The 21883-nt window shown below is 49.2% G+C and overlaps 1 protein-coding gene across 1 annotated transcript in view; it reads left to right on the top strand.

The window, feature by feature from the left end:
• The window catches only part of LOC125546881 (uncharacterized), a 30069-nt gene extending 17426 nt beyond the window's left edge, over window positions 1-12643 (top strand). Inside the window, exon 6 of the mRNA XM_087515489.1 lies at window positions 12633-12643. Coding sequence (XP_087371615.1) covers window positions 12633-12643 — 11 coding nt within the window. The remainder of the gene's footprint in view (window positions 1-12632) is intronic.
• The last annotated feature ends 9240 nt before the right edge of the window (window positions 12644-21883 follow it).

Raw genomic sequence — 21883 nt, 5'->3', positions numbered from 1 at the left:
GCAGCAATGTAGAGGAGCATGGGCTCTTTCTTAGTCGGCGCCGCCAGGACAGGCGGCGTGGCCAGCATCTTCTTCAGCTCGTGAAAAGCTTGGTCGGCTTGGTCGTTCCACTCGAAGTGAGTGGTCTTCTTCATGAGGCGGTAGAGGGGGAGAGCTTTCTCTCCGAGCCGGCTGATGAAGCGGTTCAGGGAGGCCAAGCACCCGGTGAACTTCTGGACCTCTCGAAGTTTGGTGGGAATCGCCATTCTCTCAATGGCCTTGATCTTTACTGGGTTGCATTCGATGCTGCGTTCGGAGACCAGGAAGCCTAGGAGCTGGCCGGCTGGCACTCCGAACACGCATTTCTCGGGGTTGAGCTTGATCTGGAACTGGCGCATGTTCTCAAATGTTTCCTTGAGGTCTTCCAGCAAGGTGTCGCGCTTCTCCGTCTTCACCACAATGTCGTCTACGTAGACGTGGGCATTTCTGCCGAGCTGCTTGAGGAGGCACTTCTGCATGCAACGCTGAAAAGTGGCACCGGCATTTCTTAAGCCGAATGTCATAGTTAGGTAGCAGAAAGCTCCGAATGGCATGATGAAGGCGGTCTTCAGGCGGTCAGCCGGATCTAGCTTTATCTGGTGGTATCCTAAGTCAGCATCCAAGAAACTCAACAGCTCGCATCCGGCCGTGGAGTCTATCACTTGATCAATCCTTGGCAGGGCAAAGGGATCTTTGGGGCAGGCCTTGTTGAGGCTCGTGTAGTCTATGCACATGCGCCACTTGTTGTTCTTGTTTAGCACGAGGACCGGGTTGGCAAGCCACTCTAGAAAGAAAACCTCCATAATGAAGCCGGCTGCCAGAAGCCGGGCTATCTCTTCTCCTACAATCCTTCTTTTCTCCTCCGACAGTCGGCGGAGGGGTTGTTTGACTAGTTTTGCGCCTTCTCGGACGTGTAGCTTGTGCTCGGCGAATTCCTTCGGAACACCCGACATGTCCTTAGGGGACCATGCAAAGATGTCCCGATTCTCACGGAGGAAATCGGCGAGCTCGCCTTCCTATTTGCTGTTTAGGTTTACCCCGATGACGGCAAACCTTTCTGGGTGCTCGGGGTCAAGAGGTATCTTCTTCGTCTCCTTGGTCGGCTGGAAAGATCCTTGGGCATCACACTCCTTGGGATCGGGGGACAGGGCCGGCTGTTTGCCGGCCATGGCCACGACTCGGTCCAACATCTTCTTTTCTTCGGCAATCACAAGGGACTCGGCCAGCCGGCTGCTGGCTGCTGCGCACTCGGAAGATTTCTTGTAATTGCCGGCTATGGTGATGATGCCCTTGGCGCTCGGCATCTTCATCTTGAGGTAAGCATAGTGGGGAACAGCCATGAACCTGGCCAAGGCAGGATGGCCAAGCAATGCATGGTAGGGGCTCTCCAGGTCCACCACTTCAAACCAGATCGCTTCCCGGCGGAAATGATCCTTGTCCCCAAAGAGAACATCAATCTTGATCTTGCCAATGGGGGCGCAGGACAGGCCAGGTACAATGCCATGGAACACAGTCCGAGTAGGCATGAGTTGCTTTGTCTTGACGTTCAGCTTCTCCAGGGTGTCACGGTACAGGATGTTGATGCTGCTCCCGCCGTCTATCAGCACGCGGGAGAAACGGGTGGCGCGTCTGTCCATTGCAAGGGTGGCATCCAAAACCAACGCATAAGAGCCGGGAGATGGCATCACCTCTGGGTGGTCGGCCCGGCTCCAGCTGATAGGCTTTTCTGACCAGTGCATGTGCTCGGCGGGGTTGGTAGCGACCACGTTGACTTCCTGGTGCTCTCGGCGTCTGCTGCGCCGGCCTTCGGGTTGGCTTGTAAAGACGACATAGGTGGCATGCTCGTCGGGGAACTCGTCGTGCACAGCTCCGACTGCTGGCCGAGCGGTCGGCAGCTGCGGAGCCGGAGGCGGCGGACCAGTAGGCGGAGGCGGCGCGAGCCCTTCGCCTTTGGAGATTCGGGTGAGCCAGTGGCACTTCCGGGTTGTGTTGTTGGACGGCTTCGCGCCGCTATGGAACTTGCATGGGGCGTCGAGAGTTTGCTCGTAGGAGAAGTCCTGCTGCCAAGCCGGCCTGCCGCCCCTCTGCTTCTTGGGTGCGGGCCGCCCTTCGGGCTGCTCGTCTTCGACTGTGGCCACCTGCCGACTGGTGGAGAGTGGCACGGGGCCCTTGTGCTTGTGGTCGTTCTGGTACGGGTGTCGGCCGGAGTCCCCAGCCGGCGTCTTGGGCGCCGGGTTGAGTACCTTCCCGGACGCGTCTACCCGGAGTTCAGTCTTCATTGAGGAGTCGGCGGTGGCGTACTTGTCCGCTATGACCAGAAGCTCGTCGAGGGTAGTCGGCTCGTCACAGAGGAGCTTGTGCTTGAGGAGGGTGCCTTCTCGGCACCCGGCAGTGAAGTATTCTATGGCTTGCACCTCGTGCACCCCTTCGCAAGAGTTGCGGAGCTCGGCCCAACGCGTGAGGTAGTCGCGAGTGGATTCGGCGGGGCCTTGTACGCACAAGGAGAGCTGTCTGGGCTTGGGAGCCCGCTTGTAGGTGCTGGTGAAGTTGCGGACGAAGGCTTCTGTGAAGTCTAGCCAGCTGTTGATGCTGTATGGCATGAGGCTGTTGAGCCAGGTCCACGCCGTGCCTTGCAGCATGAGGGACACGTACTTCACGGCAACGCGCCTGTTGCCGTTTGCTATGCGAACCGCTGTGGAGTAGTCGATCAACCAATCTTCTGGCTTCACGGAGCCGTTGTACTTGGGCGTGTCTCTTGGGAGCGAGAACCCTTTGGGGAAAGACTCGTCGCGGATGCGGGGGCTGAAGCAAGGCGGTACTTGGGCGTGTCTCTTGGGAGCGAGAACCCTTTGGGGAAAGGCTCGTCGCGGATGCGGGGGCCGAAGCAAGGCGGGCCGACATCATCTTCTTCTTCTAGCGCCAGGGATCGCGCTAGGCGGTCGATCCGATGGCGGGCGTCGTTCTCGCCGACTCCTTCGCGGCGACCTAGTCAGCCGCTGAGAGTCAGATGCGTGACAGGCGGTGGGGTGGGATATCTCTCCCCACGAGGTGGAGGCGGAGGCGGGTTGCCCCGCCGCTCCACGGCCCGGGGACGGCCTTCTGCGTCTCGCTCGATGGAGATCCGGGTTCGGCTTCGGCTGGCAGCCGGCTCTTTCTCGTGTCGCGCGCGGGTTTTACCCGCAGTCGGCGTCCGGGACGTCGCGCCGTGCTCTCGGCGCGGGGAGGGCTTTCCGCGCGGGCGTCAGCTTCGTGCCGCTGTGCGGCTGCATCGATTAGTTGCTGGATGCGTCTGGTCATGTGGGGGAGTTCTTCGGCCCCCAGTCCGTCTAGCTCGTCTATGGCCGCTTGGGCAGCGCGTAGGTTTTCGAGTGGAGTGGCGTAGACTGGGCGGTCGACTCCTAGTGTGTCGGCGAGGGCAGCGCCGCGCTGTCTGACAACGCTGGCTCGGCTTGGCCCGCCTGGGGGCGGCGTGCCAAAGGCGGCACGGTCGGCTTCGCGCTGGTGGGCCTCAGTGAGGCGTCTCATGGAAGCCAACTTCCAGCCCTCCGCGAGGAGGGCGAGGCGGCGAGCCTCCAGTGCTTCGGCGTCGGCATCGGCCAGGAGGGGGATGGACAAGTCGTGGACCGCCGCATGCGGGGCGTCGAGAGCGTTCTCGCCAGAAGCGCCGCCGTGGCCGATGACCATCACCTCGGTGGTGGCACCGTCGCAGCCATCGGCCCGGGGAAGCGGGTCATTGTAGATCGCAACGTTGGTGGGGAAAGCGTCGAGCGAGGCCGTGTCGGAGTCGACAGGCATCGGATCGGTGGAGCCAACAGACTCCAAGTCCACAGCAGGCTCGCCGGAGACGTGGAGCTGGCCGAGGAGGTTGACGAGGTGGTCGGTGCCCGCGTCAGAGGCGGGCTCGTTGGAGATGAGGGTCTCGTCAAGGAGATCGGCGAGGCTGCTCGCTGCGCAGACGTTGGTGACGCCTTGCAGCGCGTCGTGGCAAGCGCCATCGGGCGTGCCGGGCTGGCTACGCTCGCTGGGGAGGAAGAGGGTTCCCGTCCAGAACAGGTCTCCGGGCGACGGTGCACCTGGCCCCACGGTGGGCGCCAAATGTCGGGTGGTAGGTGCGACATATGCCAACGGGTGGCTTATCATTGTGGGAGCCAGTAAGACGTCGCCGGTGCCTGGAAGCGGGATGAGGCGAAGACATGCATGCCGGCGAATCTTACCCAGCTTCAGGGCTCTCCGTGGAGATAACACCCCTACCGCTGCTCTGCGGGGTCTCCGCATGATCACTGGATGAGCGAGTGGCTACAAGATGCTCCTTGAGCTGTTTGGCGAGAAGAAGAAGAAGGGCACGGCTATCTCTCCTCTCCTCTCTATGTGGTGTCTAAAACTAGCTCAGATCCCCCTTTGCATGGGTGCCCCGGGGGGTTTATATAGGTCCACCCCCCGGGGGTACAATGGTAATCCGGCTGGGCGTGGGCCCTAGCCGTCTGTGTCTACGCTCGCCGGCTTCTGCGCCGGCTGCTGGGGCCCGCCGGCTGCCGGCTCCTTGGTCGACAGGCAGGCCCCACTGCCAAGGGCCTTGTCGGTGGCTGGTTACTGTTGCCTCAAACCTGGTGACGAGGGCTTCGCCGAGGTAAGCATGGCTACAGTGCCGCCGCCCGGCGGGCGATCGCTGTAGCCTCACCTCGTCTTGTCTCCTTAATGGGGCGTCTCCCGACTCCTTCGAGGGAGGAAGCAAGCCGGCTGTGGGGAGCCGGCCCTGTCTTGGGCCAACTGGGGGAGGCTTGGCCGCCTTCGGGTGTCTCTCTGCCTGAAGGGGCCCACCGCCCGTGGGCTGCGCTGACAGCCCGTCGTGGGTGGCATCAGGGTCAACATGGCAACAGTGCCACGCCGGACGGGTCATGGCCACCCCGTACGGTGCACTGTGCCAGGCGTGCTCCGGGATTCGGGGGTGACAGGCTTTACTATAGCCACGCCCCGCCACATCGCCGTTATGTGGATGCAGACTTCGAGGGTACGATCTTGACCGCTTTGTGGGAGTCGGCTTCTCGCGGCCGGCTTCTTGGAGCCGGCCCTCCCACGGCTTTCTTCATGAGGGCTAAAGCCGGGCCGCCTTCCGATAGTCGGCCTGGGAGACAGCCGGCAAGGGGAAGGCGGCCCCACGTCTTGGATTCTTGAGGGCCGGATCGGCTCGTAATTTTTTCAGAAGGGCCAGGGGGAGCCGGCTAGGCTACCCGTGGTCCTTTACTCCGACACCGCCTATAGGCGGTAGTACCGCCCCTACCACCGCTGCTACTACCGCTCGTTCCTCTATTCTCCCATGTTTCCTTCACTGTCCTATGCTTCCTGTAGGAAGCGGTAGTACCGCTCCTGGAGCGGTAGTACCGCTTGGTTGTGGGTTGTGTAGTGCATAACGGTCGGATTTGTCCCCCACTATAAAAGGGCGTCTTCTTCCTCAAGAAGATTCACCTCTTCCTCCCCCAAACTCCATTGTTGCTCCAAAGCTCATTTTTGCTCGATCTCTCTCTCTCTAGCCAAAAAAACTTGTCGATTTTCTAGGGATTGCTTGAGAAGGCCCCGATCTACACTTTGACCAAGAGAAATTTGATTCCCCCCACTAATCCCTTGCAGATCTTGTTACTCTTGGGTGTTTGAGCACCCTAGACGGTTGAGGTCACCTTGGAGCTACATTCCATTATGGTGAAGCTTCATGGTGTTGTTGGGAGCCTCCAATTAAGTTGTGGAGATTTCCCCAACCTTGTTTGTAAAGGTTCGGTCACCGCCTTCAAGGGCACCACTAGTGGAATCACGACATCTCGCATTGTGTGAGGGCGTGAGGAGAATACTGTGGCCCTAGTGGCTTCTTGGGGAGCATTGTGCCTCCACACCGCTCCAACGGAGACATACTTCCCCTCAAAGGGAAGGAACTTAGGTAACACATCCTTGTCTCCACCGGCTCCACTTGTGGTTATTTCTTACCTTTACTTTGTGCAAGCTTTACTTGTGTTGTATATCTTGCTTGCTCTTGTTGTCGTTATTGTTAGCATCATATAGGTTGCTCACCTAGTCGCATATCTAGCCAACCTATTTGTTGTTAACCCTAATTTGTTAAGAAAAGTTAAAAATTGGTTAGTTTCCTATTCACCCCCTTTAGTGAACCATATTGACCCTTTCAATTTGTATCAGAGCCTCGTCTCTTTATTAAGGGTTTCGTCACCCGAAGAGTATGGTTGATGGCGATGGTAATTGGGGATGAAGTGCCCGAGGCCGTTGAGTTGAACTCGATCACTCGGGACGACTTAAATCAAGCCATGTCTTCACTTGAGACGTCGATGATGACTGAGGTCAAATACTTGTTTAAAGAGTTGCTTGAGGGGTTGAAAGCTACCCCGATCCGTTGCTTATGGTTAATCCCACCGCATCGGAGTCAGAGGCCAGTTTCGGCAAGGAAACGGCTAAAGGTACTCAAACTTCTTCCCCTCATGAAAAGAATGGGACGGGAACCTTTGCCTCAGTTCCCCCTCCCCCGGTCTATGGAGGACCGGTCCCTACACTGCGCATTCACCATCTTGGTCCTCCCCCTAAGCCTGTTAAGGGTGATTTTGCTAATTGGGTTTTTCGCATCAAGTCTCATTTGAATCACAACTCAACAAACCTTTGGAGAACCATTGAGCAAGGCTTCTATCCGCATGATCCAAACAACCTCACCCCAAGAGAAGAAGTGGACAATCAATACAATCACTCCACCTTATTAATCCTTCAAGATGCGGTTCCTCCTGGAGATCTATCTCACTTGCTTCCCTTCACTCGTGCAAAGGATTGTTGGGAACACATCATATCTTTGTAAAAGGGGAGCTCAAGCATCCAATGGTCGAACTTTGCAGTGGTCCTTGATGAGGCCAATGAATTCGTGATGCTAGAAGATGAGGATCCGCATGATCTCTACTTGAAGGTGACAACTCTTTGGTACATCTCCAATGTATCTATAATTTTTTATTGTTCCATGCTGTTATATTATCAATCTTGGATGTTTTATAATCATTTTATAGTTATTTTATATCATTTTTTGGTACTGGCCTATTGACATAGTGCCAAGTGCCAGTTGCTGTTTTTTGCATGTTTTTTACATCGCGGGTAATCAATATCAAACGGAGTCCAAACGCAGCAAAACTTTTTGTGGATTTTTTGGACCAGAAGACAACCAATGGGCCGAAGAAGCACCTGGGGCCTGCTCCGAGGGGAGCACAACTCACCAGGGCGTGCCTGGAGGCCCAAGCGTGCCCTGGTGGGTTGTGCCCACCTCAGGTGCCCACCAGACTGCCTCTTTACTCTATAAATACCCCAATATTACAAAAACCCTAGGGGAGTCGATGAAAATCAATTCCAGTCGCCGCGGAGTCCAGAACTACCAGATCTAATCTAGACACCATCACGGAGGGGTTCACCACTTCCATTGGTGCCTCTCCGATGATGCGTGAGTAGTTCTTTGTAGACCTTTGGGTCCGTAGTTAGTAGCTAGATGGCTTCCTCTCTATCGTTTGACTCTCAATACAATGGTCTCTTGGAGATCCATATGATGTAATCCTTTTGCTTGTGTTTGTTGGGATCCGATGAACTTTGAGTTTATGATCAGATCTATCTCTTTTTTATCCATGAAAGTTATTTGAGTTTCTTTGATCTCTTATATGCATGATTGCTTATAGCCTCGTATTTCTTCTTTGATATTTGGGTTTATTTGGCCAACTTGATCTATTTATCTTGTAATGGGAAGAGGTGCTATGTAGTGGGTTCGATCTTATGGTGCTTGATCCCAATGACAGAAGGGGAACCGACACATATGTATCGTTGCTAGTAAGGATAAAACGATGGGGTCTATTTCTACATAAATAGATCTTGTCTACATCATGTCATCGTTCTTATTGCATTACTCCGTTTCTCCTTGAACTTAATACACTAGATGCATGCTGGATAGCGGTTGATGTGTGGAGTAATAGTAGTAGATGTAGGCAGGAGTCGGTCTACTAATCTTGGACGTGATGCCTATATAATGATCATTGCGTGGATATCGTCATGATTATTTGAAGTTCTATCAATTGCCCAACAGTAATTTGTTCATCCACCATTTGCTATTTTTCTTGAGAGAAGCCACTAGTGAAACCTACGACCCCCAGGTCTCTTTCTCATATTATTTGCCTTCGGGATCTATTTTATTTGCCTTTTATTTTCAGAGCTATTAAGTTAAAAATACATTCTTATTTATTTTATCTGGCGTTCGATCTATCAATCTACTACAATTTATTCACGTCCGTTTTGCCAATTTCTGGCGCCTTTACCCGAAAGGGATTGACAACCCCTTTAATACGTCGGGTTGCGAGTATTTGTTATTTGTGTGCAGGTGCCATTTACTTATTGTTGCATGGTTCTCCTACTGTTCTATAACCTTGGTTTCATCATTGAGGGAAATACCTACCGTCGCTGTGCTGCATCATCCCTTCCTCTTTGGGGAAATACCGACGTAGCTTTAAGTTGCATCAAAAGGAGTTACAAAAGTATTCGAAATACCCAGATTGCTACAGACTATTCTATTTTTAACAGATTCTGTTCTCTTTGCGTTGTGTGCTTGCTTTGATGATTCTATGGTTTTCTTTGATGATTTTTTGCCATGGAAAAGTTGGAATACAGTAGATATAATGCAAGAATAAAATATGAATTGGTTTGCTACAACACTTATAGTAGTGATTTGCTTTCTTATACTAACGGATCTCACAAAGGCTTTGTTGAGTTTTGTGTGATTGAAGTTTTAAATTTTGGGTTATCTTACGATTGATGAAGGAATAAGGAGTAAGAACAGCCTAAGCTTGGTGATGCCCCGGCATCCCCTGCTATTATCCAAAGAGAAGCAAGCAACTAAGCTTGGGGATGCCCCGAGTGGCATCCCCTCTTTCTTCTAACGACCACCGGTAGTTTACTCGAAGCTATATTTTTATTCGTCACATACTATGTGTTTTGCTTGGAGCGTCTTGTATGATATGAGTCTTTGCTTGATTTGTTTTGTGTTTTTAGTCTTGATTCCTTGCTGGTAACACCTATTTGAGAGAGCCAAAATTATGCCATAACTTTCTAGAATTGCTCTCTATGCTTCACTTAAATTTTTATGAGCTATGGATTTGCTCTAGTGCTTCACTTATATGTTTTTGAGCACGGTGTGCTTTAGTATTTTTGAAGAAATGCTCTCCTGCTTCACTTAGATTTATTTGAGAGTTAGTAAAATTTTCAAGAAATTCTCTCTTGCTTCACTTAAATTAATTTGAGAGAAAGAAATATTATGCTCATGATCTTCACTTATATTTGTTTGAGCTTATTAAAGGCAATACATGAAAATTAGTTCCAAAGTGATAGACATCCAAGAAGGATATAATAAAAACTTTCATGAAGATCATTGGACAAAATAAACTTGATTCTTAGTAATAGTTTTGAGATATGATGATGTGATATGTGAGTCATCTTGATGAGTAATTATGCTTTAGTAAGAATATTGGTGTTACGGTTTGTGATTCCCTATGCAATCACGAAAGTCAATAGTCATGCAATGAAATTACATCCTACTTGTGGTGCATTATTCGGTGTTACTTATGCTTAATGCTCGCTTATGAGATTATTCGTTTCTTGGTTGGTCGCTTCTCAATATTTTGCTAGCCTTCATTTTGCACTAAGTATGATCACTATTTGTGCTTCCAAAATCCTTTAAACCAGTTTTGCCATATGAGTCCACTATATCTACCTATATGCGGTATTCTTTTGCCATTCTAAGAAAATTTGTATGTGCCATCTCTAATATTCAAAATAAATTTCTCTTTTGTGTACTCATACCACTCACGAGGCGGTGAGGGGTGGCTAATATTTTCCATGCTAGATGTGTTATTCTCACGATGAGTGTTTATTCACTTGTCATTGCACGAGAGTAAGGCAAAGGTATTAGGGATGCCCAGTACCGAAATGAAAAATGAATTTACTTTATGTTGTCAAATAATAAAGATACGGTTAGCCATGGAAAGTGAAAGTATGGTGGAAAAAGGAATAAACTTTAATTTCTGTTTGGGAACCGCCTATGATATATCTAGTATGGAAAGTGTTGGGAACTCTAAGTCGTTTTCGTTGGTGGGAAAAGTATGCCTCTCAAAATGTTTTTATCTCTCAATTTTTGCTTTGAGCTCTGGCACCTCTACAAATCCCTAGTTCCCTCTGCGAAGGGCCTTTCTTTTACTTTATGCAATTTTTATTTTGAATTTGAGTCTCCGTCTTCTCTTATAAAAGCACCAACTAGGGAGCACTATGATCGTACTTGAGCATTGGGTGTAGTTAATATGCGAGTGTGTTCATGAATGGATCAATGATTGAGCATGATGGGCTAGGGATAGCTTATTTTAGTATTGATATTTTGAAAGACATGGTTACTTGTTGATATGCTTGAGTATTTAAGTTATCATGTCAAAACTAGACTATTGCTTTGAACAATATAAAAGTCTAAATGTCCATGCTATAAAGAAAATATTATGATATGACATGTTAGGCAGCATTCGACATCAAAAATTCTGTTTTTATCATTTACCTACTCGAGGATGAGCAGGAATTAAGCTTGGGGATGCTGATACGTCTCCAATGTATCTATAATTTTTGATTGTTCCATGCTGTTATATTATCAACCTTGGATGTTTTATAATCATTTTATAGTCATTTTATATCATTTTTGGTACTAACCTATAGACATAGTGCCAAGTGCCACTTGCTATTTTTTTGCATGTTTTTACATCGTAGGTAATCAATATCAAATGGAGTCCAATCGCAACGAAACTTTTTGTGGATTTTTTTGGACCAGAAGACAACCAATGGGCCGAAGAAGCACCTGGGGGCTGCTCCAAGGGGAGCACAACCCACCAGGGCGCGCCTGGAGGCCCAGGTGAGGGAGTCCTGGACTAAGGGCTCCTAGGGCGTCCGGCCTATTAGCCATGGGCCGGATTGATGGGCTGTGAAGATACGAAGATCGAAGACTGCACCCATGTCCGGATGTGACTCTCCTTGGCGTGGAAGGCAATCTTGGCGACCGGATATGTAGATTCCCTTCTTTGTAACCGACCTCGTGTAAATCCTAGATCCTCCCAGTGTCTATATAAACCAGTGGACTTAGTCCAGATAGGACACATTATCATAGCCATACAAGCTAGGCCTCTAGGGTTTAGCCATTATGATCTCGAGGTAGATCAACTCTTGTAATACTCCTATTCATCAATATCAATCAAGCAGGACGTAGGGTATTACCTCCATAGAGAGGGCTCGAACCTGGGTGAAACATCATGTCCCTTGTCTCCTGTTACCATCAACCTTAGACGCACAGTTCGGGACCCCCTACCCGAGATCCGCCGGTTTTGACACCGACATTGGTGCTTTCATTGAGAGTTCCATTATGTAGTCGCTAAAAGGTTTGATGACCCCTTTAATCGTCCATAATGACGCTGTCCAAGGAGAAACTTTCCTCACCCGACAGATCTTCGTGTTCGGCGGCTTCGCACTGTGGGCCAATTCGCTTGGCCATCTGGAGCAGATCGAAAGCTACGCCCCTGGCCACCAGGTCAGATTTGGGAGCTTGAACTACGTTGCGGACACCCGTGGAGACTTGATCTTCGCCGGATTCGAGACCGCGGTAGCCACTCCCGGTCGCCCCGATGATCATGACCGAAATCTGTCATCAGGCTGCATCCAGGAGATCGCTCCTGTAACCGCTCTGGCCCTAGATCCGGAGCAAGCTGCGCCACCCGAGGATGAGAGGATCAACCCCACCACAAAGGACACAGATTCCACGGTGTTGGAGCCACATATAGACTTAACCTCTCACAACGTCTCTGCCAGCGGAACTCTGGACTCGTCTCCGGCCGTAAGTTCCGAGCCACGTGAGACCGCGGACGCCGAGCTTGATCGTTTATCGATCTTTGAATTCAGCACCACAGACATCTTCCAGCGCTCACCTTTGGGCAACGTGCTAAACTCATTAAAAAACCCGTCCTTCGCACAACGCTCACCTTCCGAACTACTCTGCAGCAGGAGAGCTCGGCTCGTCAGGAGCTCGACTAGCAATTCGGCCTCCGTCGTAGTTCCGATCAAGTGGTGGCATTCGTGCCGCATGTACATAACTACGCGCTCAAAATCCCATGGGCATCGACGGAGGCATAGCTAGCTTATGGTTTGCAGTACGGCTCAACTGACGTCGGATACACACATACTTTCATTTTTACTTGTTTCCTTTTCAGGTCTCAATCTCACAGGCACCATCAGATGGCCTGGTCATCGGTCCTCTTGAAGGATAAACTCACCAAGACGGCAAGAAAGACAGACATATGGGGGACTTTTTAGGTGATTCCGTTAACGATAACTTTACCTATTTTTCAAGACCCACATGCAGCTCTCCCTTGGTTTCAGCATGTCAAATAGCCTGCTGCTTATTGCACTACCTGTATCAATGCGCCTTGATGTACTAATTAAATTACAATGAGAACAGTTTGAGGCTGGAGCTATAGGACTCCAACCTTTTTGTACCTTTTCTGTTTTCTTTCTTTTTTTCTTTTCAGCTCCCCTGTGAGTAATCCTATCAGGTAGCACCCGTACACTTTGGTACGCTTGATGCTTGCCAGGGGCTTCATAGCACCCCCACATTACGGCAACAAAAGTCCGAACACTTTTTATAAGTATAGTTCAGCACCCCGAATTTAGCATTATATGTATTGGCTCCGAATCATGTCTTTGGTCAATAGTTGGGTTGCCCGGCTCCTGTGCTTGCTACCTTACGTTCCGCTACATCGGCTAAGGTAGTAAAAGGAGAACTACTGCGATTGTGCCTTGGTTTATCCAAAGGAGCACCTCAGTAGAGAAAGCCGAAAACTGACTGTCATGATGCGGCAAGAGCCGGTCAGCTGTTCGGAGGTTGCAAATCATTGGAGATTTCTTCTGCATCACGCGAAGGATTGGTACTTCCCGATCAGACGCTTATAGCACCCTAGTTCGGATACTAGGGGCTGCGCCCATGTTTTTATTATCGCACTCCTATGGCTAAGTGAGGGCGTTACAGTCGCATAGTCTGGTTTCCTGGTTCGTTGCGCTAAACAACTCCTTTAAGGACCATCTAATTGGATCAAGATTGTTTAGATTCCATCCCAAACACCCCCGTACTACCTACGTGGGGGCAAAAGCCGACGACTGGTTAACCCTTAGATTTCATACAACACGTCTGCACAGGAAGTAAAAATTTAAAAACATAACAAAGCATTATATTGCATAAACACTTTGTTTTATCATACAAGGTAGAGGGAACTCGCATACATTCATTCAAATATAGTGTCTTTCGCACAGTGATCTGCAACAATGCGGGATCCCTCCAGGACACCATCAAAATATAACTCGGGTCGGTGGTGCTCCTTGCCCTCAGGTGGCCCCTCGGTCATTAACTTCTTGGCATCCATCTTCGCCCAATGCGTCTTGACGCGGGCAAAGGCCATCCGTGCACCTTCGATGCAGACCGACCGCTTTATCACCTCAAGACGTGGGAAGCCATCAACAAGCCGCTTCACAAGTCCGAAGTAGCTGTTGGGCATCGGCGCGGCAGGCCATAGTCGGACTATAAGCTCCTTCATGGCCAGCTTGGCCGCCTTGTGCAGCTCGACCAACTGTTTCAGCTGGTCGTTGAAGGATAACGGATGTTCTGGTCCAAGATATTGAGACCAGAACAGCTTCTCCGTAGAACTCCCTTCTTTGGCCCGATAGAACTCGGTAGCATCTGATATGCTACGCGGCAAATCCGTAAATGCCCCCGGGGAACTCCAAATTCAGGTAAGTAATAGGAACATCTCCTTAACAGACTTGCTTTGCATAACAAAAGCCTTACCCACCGCGATCTTCCGGGCCGCCTGGATTTCCTGAAGGGCTCTCTGGGTTTCGGCTCGAGCCTCCTGCGCGCTCTGGAGGGCCTTCGCAAGTTCGGATGCTTGCATCTTGGAATCACGCTCCAAGGAATCACACTTCTTGATGGTGTCCTGGAGCTCTTGCTGAACCTCGCCAACCCGGGCCTCGTGCTTCTCGCGCGTGGTGCGTTCCTTGGCCGCTTTGTCCTCGGCTTTCTTTAATGCCTTCTTGAGGTCCGCCACCTCAGTCGTGGCCCCTAATAAAGTTCATGGCACTCTAGTCAGCATGAACCATTCATCCTTCCTAAACATACATGCAGGTTACTGCATACCTTTGCTGTCCTCCAGCTGCTTATTCATGAGGCCGAGCTCTTTCTCAGTCCGCTCCAGGTCCTGCTTCAGTCTGGAGACTTCCGCAGTGTGAGCGGCAGCAGCCAGCAGCGACACCTGCTTATTCACATAGACATATTATGTTAGATTCCTGCGAAAATTATTTTGATCCCCTGTTCGGCTTTTCCTTTCCGGACACTGAATAGAGCATCAGGGGCTACTGTCCATATTGTGATATTTTTTTTCTATAATTGTTACCTAAAAGCCTATTAAAAAGTTAGTGCAGGCCTTGGTCAGTCTGCTTTTGGCAGACTGAACCTTTTCGATCACCGTACCCATAAGGACACGGTGCTCATCCACAATGGCGGCGCCTCGCAGCACCTCCAGCAGGTTGTCCTATGTCTCTGGTTGGACAGAGGTCATCGGTGGAACATATACGCCTCCTCCTTTCAGGGAACGCCATTCGCTGGACTCCGGATCCATATAGGTCTTCGGAATGGTATCCGGCTGAGGGTCGAAGGGAACTTGGCCCCCACTACCGGTCCCCATGGGGGATTTTCCCCCATGTGTCCGGCAGCCGAGGAGTCATCCCGCGGCGCCTTAACGATTTCTGGAATCTCCCCCTGGTCTGGGAAGATCCTTTGGGACGCTACCTCGTCATCACCCTTGGGTGAGGCAGAATGAGCGGGCGACGGAGACATGCTAGCCATCTCCTTCGAGTCTAGCGAATCCTCTGTCGAGGATCACAGGGAGCCGTCACAAGCCGGACTGTAATGGCATAGTTTAAACATATTAATATTATAAATTGGAAAGGCTAGGTATTGGGAGGTGCATAGGGTTTTGGCACTTACGAGGCAGCCCGAGGCTTGGTCCGGGGCATTTGCTCTGGACTGCTTTTGACATCCCATGCGGATTTATCCGCAAGGGAGCCCTTCCCCCTCTTGGGTGCTTTTGCCTCCAGATTCATGGAGGCCTCTCTTTTCTTCTTTACCCCCTCCGGGGGGAAGCCACTTTCTTCTTCCTCCTCGCCATCGTCTTCAGCGACCAAAGAGTTAGTCTCGTCTTCAGACGACATGTCCGAAGCACCCTTTCGGCGAAGGCCACTCCTGCTCCCTTTGGCCGTCTTCTTGGCCTTCTTCTCCGGCACATCATAAGGCATCGGGAATAGCATCTTCGTTAGGAGTGGGCTTTCCTCGTCTTCGGGAAGTGGAGCGGGATAATTAATCCGCTCCGCTATGTCGATCCAGGCCTGAGAATTGATAGGAAGATTTAGACTCCTTCCCAAAATATGCCAGTAAAGGCTATACCTTGAATACATGAAAGAACTTACCGAATTGGCCTGGCGCTTTAAGCTGAGCCCGCGATCTTCGGTCGTGGGCGGTGGTGTCTCACCAGCCTTGAAGAGCACTTTCCAGATATCTTCGTGCGTTGTGCCGAAGAGCTCGCGTAGCGTCTGATGCTTGGCCAGATTGAACTCCCATAAAAAGCAAGTCCGCGTTGGCATGGAAGGATCCAGCGAATGAGCATAACCTGTATCATGTTGATGAGTTTGATCCTCTTGGTTAGCATGTTTAGAACGCACGTCTGTAGCCCAGTCAGCTCGCTCAAAGAGCCCCAGGCGAGGCCCTTCTCTTGCTAGGAGGTAAGTCGCAGCTGAGTTCCAGATCAGAATTCGGGGGCCGCCGCCCAGTTGGTGTCGCGTGGCTTGATGGTGTAGAACCACCCGACTGCCAACCCTTCACCATCTCCATGAAGGAACCTTCAGGCCATATCACGTTGGGCATCTTGCCCACCATGGCACCTCCGCACTCTGCTTGTTGGCCTCTCACCACCTTCGGCTTTACATTGAACGTCTTCAGGCATAGGCCGAAGTGAGGCGGGATATGGAGGAAGGCCTCACAAATGGACAAAATTGGGGGCTAGATCATGGAAATCTAGCCCATAGTAAAACATCAGTCCGCGGACAAATGGGTGGAGTGGGAATCCTAGCCCACAGACGAAGTGTGCGAGAAATACAACCCTCTCGTGGGGCTCTGGGGTAGGGATGATCTGTCCTTCGGCCGGGAGGCGGTGAATGATCTCCTTGGCTAGGTATCCGGCCTATCGAAGCTCCTTGATGTCTTTCTTCCTGACAGAAGAAGCCATCCACTTGCCACCAGCTCCTGATCCAGACATGGTTGGAGTGCTTTCTTGAGTAGGAAACAGATGAGAACTTGGGCGCTGGAGCTCAAGAGTAGAAAGGCAGAAGAAGAGAGAAGGCGTGGGAGAAGAAAGGGGAATCTTATCTCTTTATAAGGGCAATGAATATTGAACGCCACCCCACTCACCTCAAAATTCGCCTGCTCCCGAGGGCTGTGTAAATGGCTCGGTTGGGTTACCCATGCCCGTATTGATGAGAATCCCATAATAAGGGGACACAATCTCTGCTTCGACAAGACGTGCTAATGGCAACCACATCTCGAAATGCGGAGCGGCAAGCAAAAAAGGTTCAAAATTATGACTGGATGGACGTGATGTCATGTTGTAAAAATTGTCAGCGGATTGGACTCGTGTATTATTATATTCTCTCTATGGTTGTGTGTGGTGTGTGTTACAGGTCCGGACACGATCAATTCGTCTGAAGACTATTTTGAAGTTCGGAAGGAGGAACTCGCCTTGCAATGACGAAGACAGCACTACGCGCCGGATACCTTGTCATTGAAGCCAGGTTCAGGGGCTACTGAGGGACTCCTGGACTAAGGGGTCCTCGGGTGTCCGGCCTGTTAGCCATGGGCCGGATTGATGGGCTGTGAAGATGTGAAGACCGAAGACTGCACCCGTGTCCGGATGGGACTCTCCTTGGCGTGGAAGGCAAGCTTGGCGACCGGATATGTAGATTCCCTTCTTTGTAACCGATATCGTGTAAACCCTAGATCCTCTCGGTGTCTATATAGATCGGTGGACTTAGTCCGGATAGGACACATTACATAGCCATAAAAGCTAGGCCTCTATGGTTTAGCCATTACGATCTCGAGGTAGATCAACTCTTGTAATACTCCTATTCATCAATTTCAATCAAGCAGGACGTAGGGTATTACCTCCATAGAGAGGGCCCGAACCTGGGTAAAACATCGTGTCCCTTGTCTCCTGTTACCATCGACCTTAGACGCACAGCTCGGGACCCCATACCCGAGATCCGCCGATTTTGACACCGATACCAGGTGCACCCTGGTGGGCTGTGCCCACCTCGGGTGCCCTCAGACCGCCTATTTACTCTATAGATACCCCAATATTCCAGAAAACCTAGGGGAGTCGACGAAAATCAATTCCAGCCGTCGCAGAGTCCAGAACCACCAGATCCAATCTAGACACCATCACGGAGGAGTTCACCACTTCCATTGGTGCCTCTCCGATGATGCGTGAGTAGTTCTTTGTAGACCTTCGGGTCCATAGTTAGTAGCTAGATGGCTTCCTCTCTCTCGTCTGATTCTCAATACAATGGTCTCTTGGAGATCCATATGATGTAATTCTTTTGCGGTGTGTTTGTTGGGATCCGATGAACTTTGAGTTTATGATCAGATCTATCTCTTTTTATCCATGAAAGTTATTTGAGTTTCTTTGATCTCTTATATGAATGATTTCTTATAGCCTTGTACTTCATCTTTGATATTTGGGTTTTGTTTGGCCAACTTGATCTATTTATCTTGCAATGGGAAGAGGTGCTCTGTAGTGGGTTTGATCTTACGGTGCTTGATCCCAGTGACAGGAGGGGAACCAACACGTATGTATCGTTGCTACTAAGGATAAAAAAATGGGGTCTATTTCTACATAAATAGATCTTGTCTACATCATGATCGTTCTTATTGCATTACTCTATTCCTCCATGAACTTAATACACTAGATGCATGCTGTTGGATAGCGGTCGATGTGTGGAGTAATAGTAGTAGATGCAGGCAGGAGTCGGTCTACTAATCTTGGACGTGATGCCTATATAATGATCATTGCCTGGATATCGTCATGATTATTTGAAGTTCTATCAATTGCTGAACAGTAATTTGTTCACCCACCGTTTGCTATTTTTCTCGAGAGAAGCCACTAGTGAAACCTACGACCCCCGGGTCTCTTTCTTATATTATTTGCCTTCGCGATCTATTTTATTTGCCTTTTATTTTCAGATCTATTAAGTTAAAAATACAAAATACCTTGCTGCAATTTATTCTTATTTATTTTATCTGGCGTTCGATCTATCAATATACTACAATTTATTCATGTCCGTTTTGCCAATTTCTGGCGCCGTTACCCGAAAGGGATTGACAACCCCTTTAATACATCGGGTTTCGAGTATTTGTTATTTGTGTGCAGGTGCCGTTTACGTATTGTTTCTTGGTTCTCCTACTGGTTCGATAACCTTGGTTTCATCACTAAGGGAAATACCTACCGTCGCTATGCTGCATCATCCCTTCCTCTTTGGGGAAATACCGACATAGCTTCAAGCCGCATCACTCTTGTGGTTGCTCTCCAAGACCATGGGAGTAAGGATACAGATGAAAATTGGATCAAGCGCAAGTTTCTCAAGGCCATCATGCCATTCAACAAGGCCATGTCCTCCATGATTCGTCAAAGGCCGGATTTCCACACTTTAACCTCAAGCAATGTTTTGGATGAGTTTATTGACATGAACATCATGAAGAAGACCGCCGACAATGCTCTTGCTCATGTCCGGTCAAAGAAAAGCTCACCCACTCTTGCCTTGAAGGCCAAGGCCATTCCGGAAGAAGAAGAGGAGATTTTCCCCGAGGACACCAAATATGCTTACCATGAGCACATGGCTCTTGCGCCAAGGCAATTTTGGGGCAACAAGAGGAACTCAAGGCTCAACTTCACCAAGAACAACTCAAGTGGCTCAAAGAACAAGCAACAAGCGAGGACTTGCTACAATTGCGGCAATGTGAGTCACTTTGTGTCGGAGTGCCCTTATAAGAAGAGGGAAGACAATGGTGGCAAACTCATTCGCAAAGATAAAGCCAAGTCTTTGCCAAGCAAGAACAACTTCACCAAGAAGATACCTCCAAAGGGCTTGGTGGCACATGAAGAGTACACCTCCGATGATGATGATGATGATGACACAAGTGGATAAGGAATGACAACGGCAACCATGGCCATTGCCACATCTTCCCCCTGTCTCTCTTCAGCGCCCCCAATGAGAACACCATTGCCAAGTGTCTCATGGCCAAAGGTATCAACAAGGTAACCTCAAACATCAAAACCACCATCACTACTAATACTTCATTATTAAATCATGTTGATGATAGTGAGGTGGTGAATGTTGATGAGAATGAGTTTACCAAGTTCGTGAGTAAGCTCAAGGTGAATCCAAGAAGCACTTTGTTGCTCTCTTGGAACAACTTGGTGAGGCCAATGATATCATAGAGTCCCATGAGGATACTATCTCCAAGTTGTAGGGGCATAGTCGTGACTATGCTAATGAGATTGCGGATCTTTCCATTGCTATAGAGGAAGAGCGAGGTCTTCGTTTGACTCTTGAGGAGTCACACAACGTTGATCATGCTAAATTGCAAAAAGATCTTGATCATGCTATTGTTCTTACTCGTGTGCTTAAATCCGAGAAAGTTGCACTTAGAGTTGGCCATGATAGACTCAAGGAAGAGTTTGACACACTTTACAAGGCTCACAAGGTCTTGAAGGGTGTTCATGCTTCTCTCAAGGAGTCTCGTGATCAACTCCAAGTGAAGCTAACCAAGGAGATTTCCACGTGTCCTCCTTCCATTGTAATTGATAATGCCCATGCTACTAACCCTTGTTGTGAGCATGTGCATCTTGTGGAGGAAAATGCCAAGTTGAAAGAGCAACTTTAGAAGGGTCTTGTGACATACATACAAGGTGAGAAGAACCTAAATGACCTTTTGAGTAATCAGAAGAAAGTTGTGGGAAAGGAAGGACTTGGGTTTGTACCCAAGTCAAAGAAGAAGAAGAAGACCAAGCAACCCCTCCCCCTCTCAAGCAAACCTTTATCAAGGCGGGTGAGGGTACTCATGAGAAGAAGAAGAACAAGGAATTGGGAGGTAATGCCAAGAAGGGCAAAACCGCCCCTACCAACAAACCCAACGACTTTAACCCCTCTTATGTTTTGTGTTGTGCTAGTGATGGGCATGTTTATGCCAAATTTGTTGGTTATTCTTATGAGTACATTGAATGGTCTATTTGGGTTCCGAAGACCCTTATTACTAACCTCAAAGGATCCATTCAAAAATGGGTACCTAAATCCAAGCATTGATCTCTTGTAGGAGTTTGCTTCCTGTGGGGTGTCATGGTTGCTCGATAGTGGAGCGACAATTCATATGACCGAGAGTAAGGACTTGGTGGTGGATGTGCATCCAATTCCATCTATGCCCACATGTCCAATTCGGTGATGCTTCAACATCTAAGGTATTGGGACTTGGCAAGGTGGTCATCTCTTAAGATTTATCTATTGAGAAGGTCATGCTTGTTGAGTCCCTTCCATACAATTTGCTTTCCGTTCATCAACTTGCACTTATGGGCTTAGCAAAATTCTTTGATCTTGATACCGTGGCCCTTTTGTGGATCAAGACTCTTAAAGTAGCTTTTCTTGGGCATGTCGAGAAAGGTCTCTATGTGGTGAACTTTTCGGAGCGACCCACTAAGACCGCGACTTTGCCTAATGGCTAAAGTTGATGTGGGTGGCATCGCCAACTTCCCCATGTCAATATGAGGTCTTTGCAAAGTCTCCTCAAAGGGGATCATGTCTATGGACTAGAAAATGTGGGTTTTGCCAAAGATCATGCTTGCAGTTCTTGTATTGAAGGAAAGTTACATGAGACAACTCACCAACCCAACACAATCATCTACTTGAAGAGGCCCTTGGAGCTCCTTGAAGGAAATATGCCCTAGAGGAAATAATAAAGTTGTTATTTATATTTCCTTATATCATGATAAATTTTTATTATTCATGCTAGAATTGTGTTAACCGGAAACTTAGTACATGTGTGAATACATAGACAAACAGAGTGTCCCTAGTATGCCTCTACTTGACTAGCTCGTTAATCAAAGATGGTTAAGTTTCCTAGCCATAGACATGTGTTGTCATTTGATGAACGGGATCACATGATTAGAGAATGATGTGATGGACTAGACCCATCCGTTAGCTTAGCACTGAGATCATTTAGTTTATTGCTATTGCTTTCTTCACGACTTATACATGTTCATATGACTATGAGATTATGCAACTCCCGAATACCGGAGGAACACTTAGTGTGCTATCAAACGTCACAATGTAACTGGGTGATTATAAAGATGCTCTAAAGGTGTCTTCGATGGTGTTTGTTGAGTTGGCATAGATCGAGATTAGGATTTGTCACTCGGATTATCGGAGAGGTATATCTGGGCCCTCTCGGTAATGCACATCACTATAAGCCTTGCAAGCAATGTGCCTAATGAGTTAGTTACAGGATGACGCATTACGGAACGAGTAAAGAGACTTGCTGGTAACGAGATTGAACCAGGTATGATGATACCGACGATCGAATCTCGGGCAAGTAACATACTGATGACAAAGGGAACAACGTATGTTGTTATGC

Source organism: Triticum urartu, chromosome 3A, assembly GCF_056163025.1.
Source record: "Triticum urartu cultivar PI428250 chromosome 3A, HENAU_Tu73, whole genome shotgun sequence".
Classification (NCBI taxonomy): Eukaryota; Viridiplantae; Streptophyta; class Magnoliopsida; order Poales; family Poaceae; genus Triticum; species Triticum urartu.
Note: the sequence above shows the minus strand (reverse complement) of the source record. Positions and strands in the feature narration are given on the sequence as shown.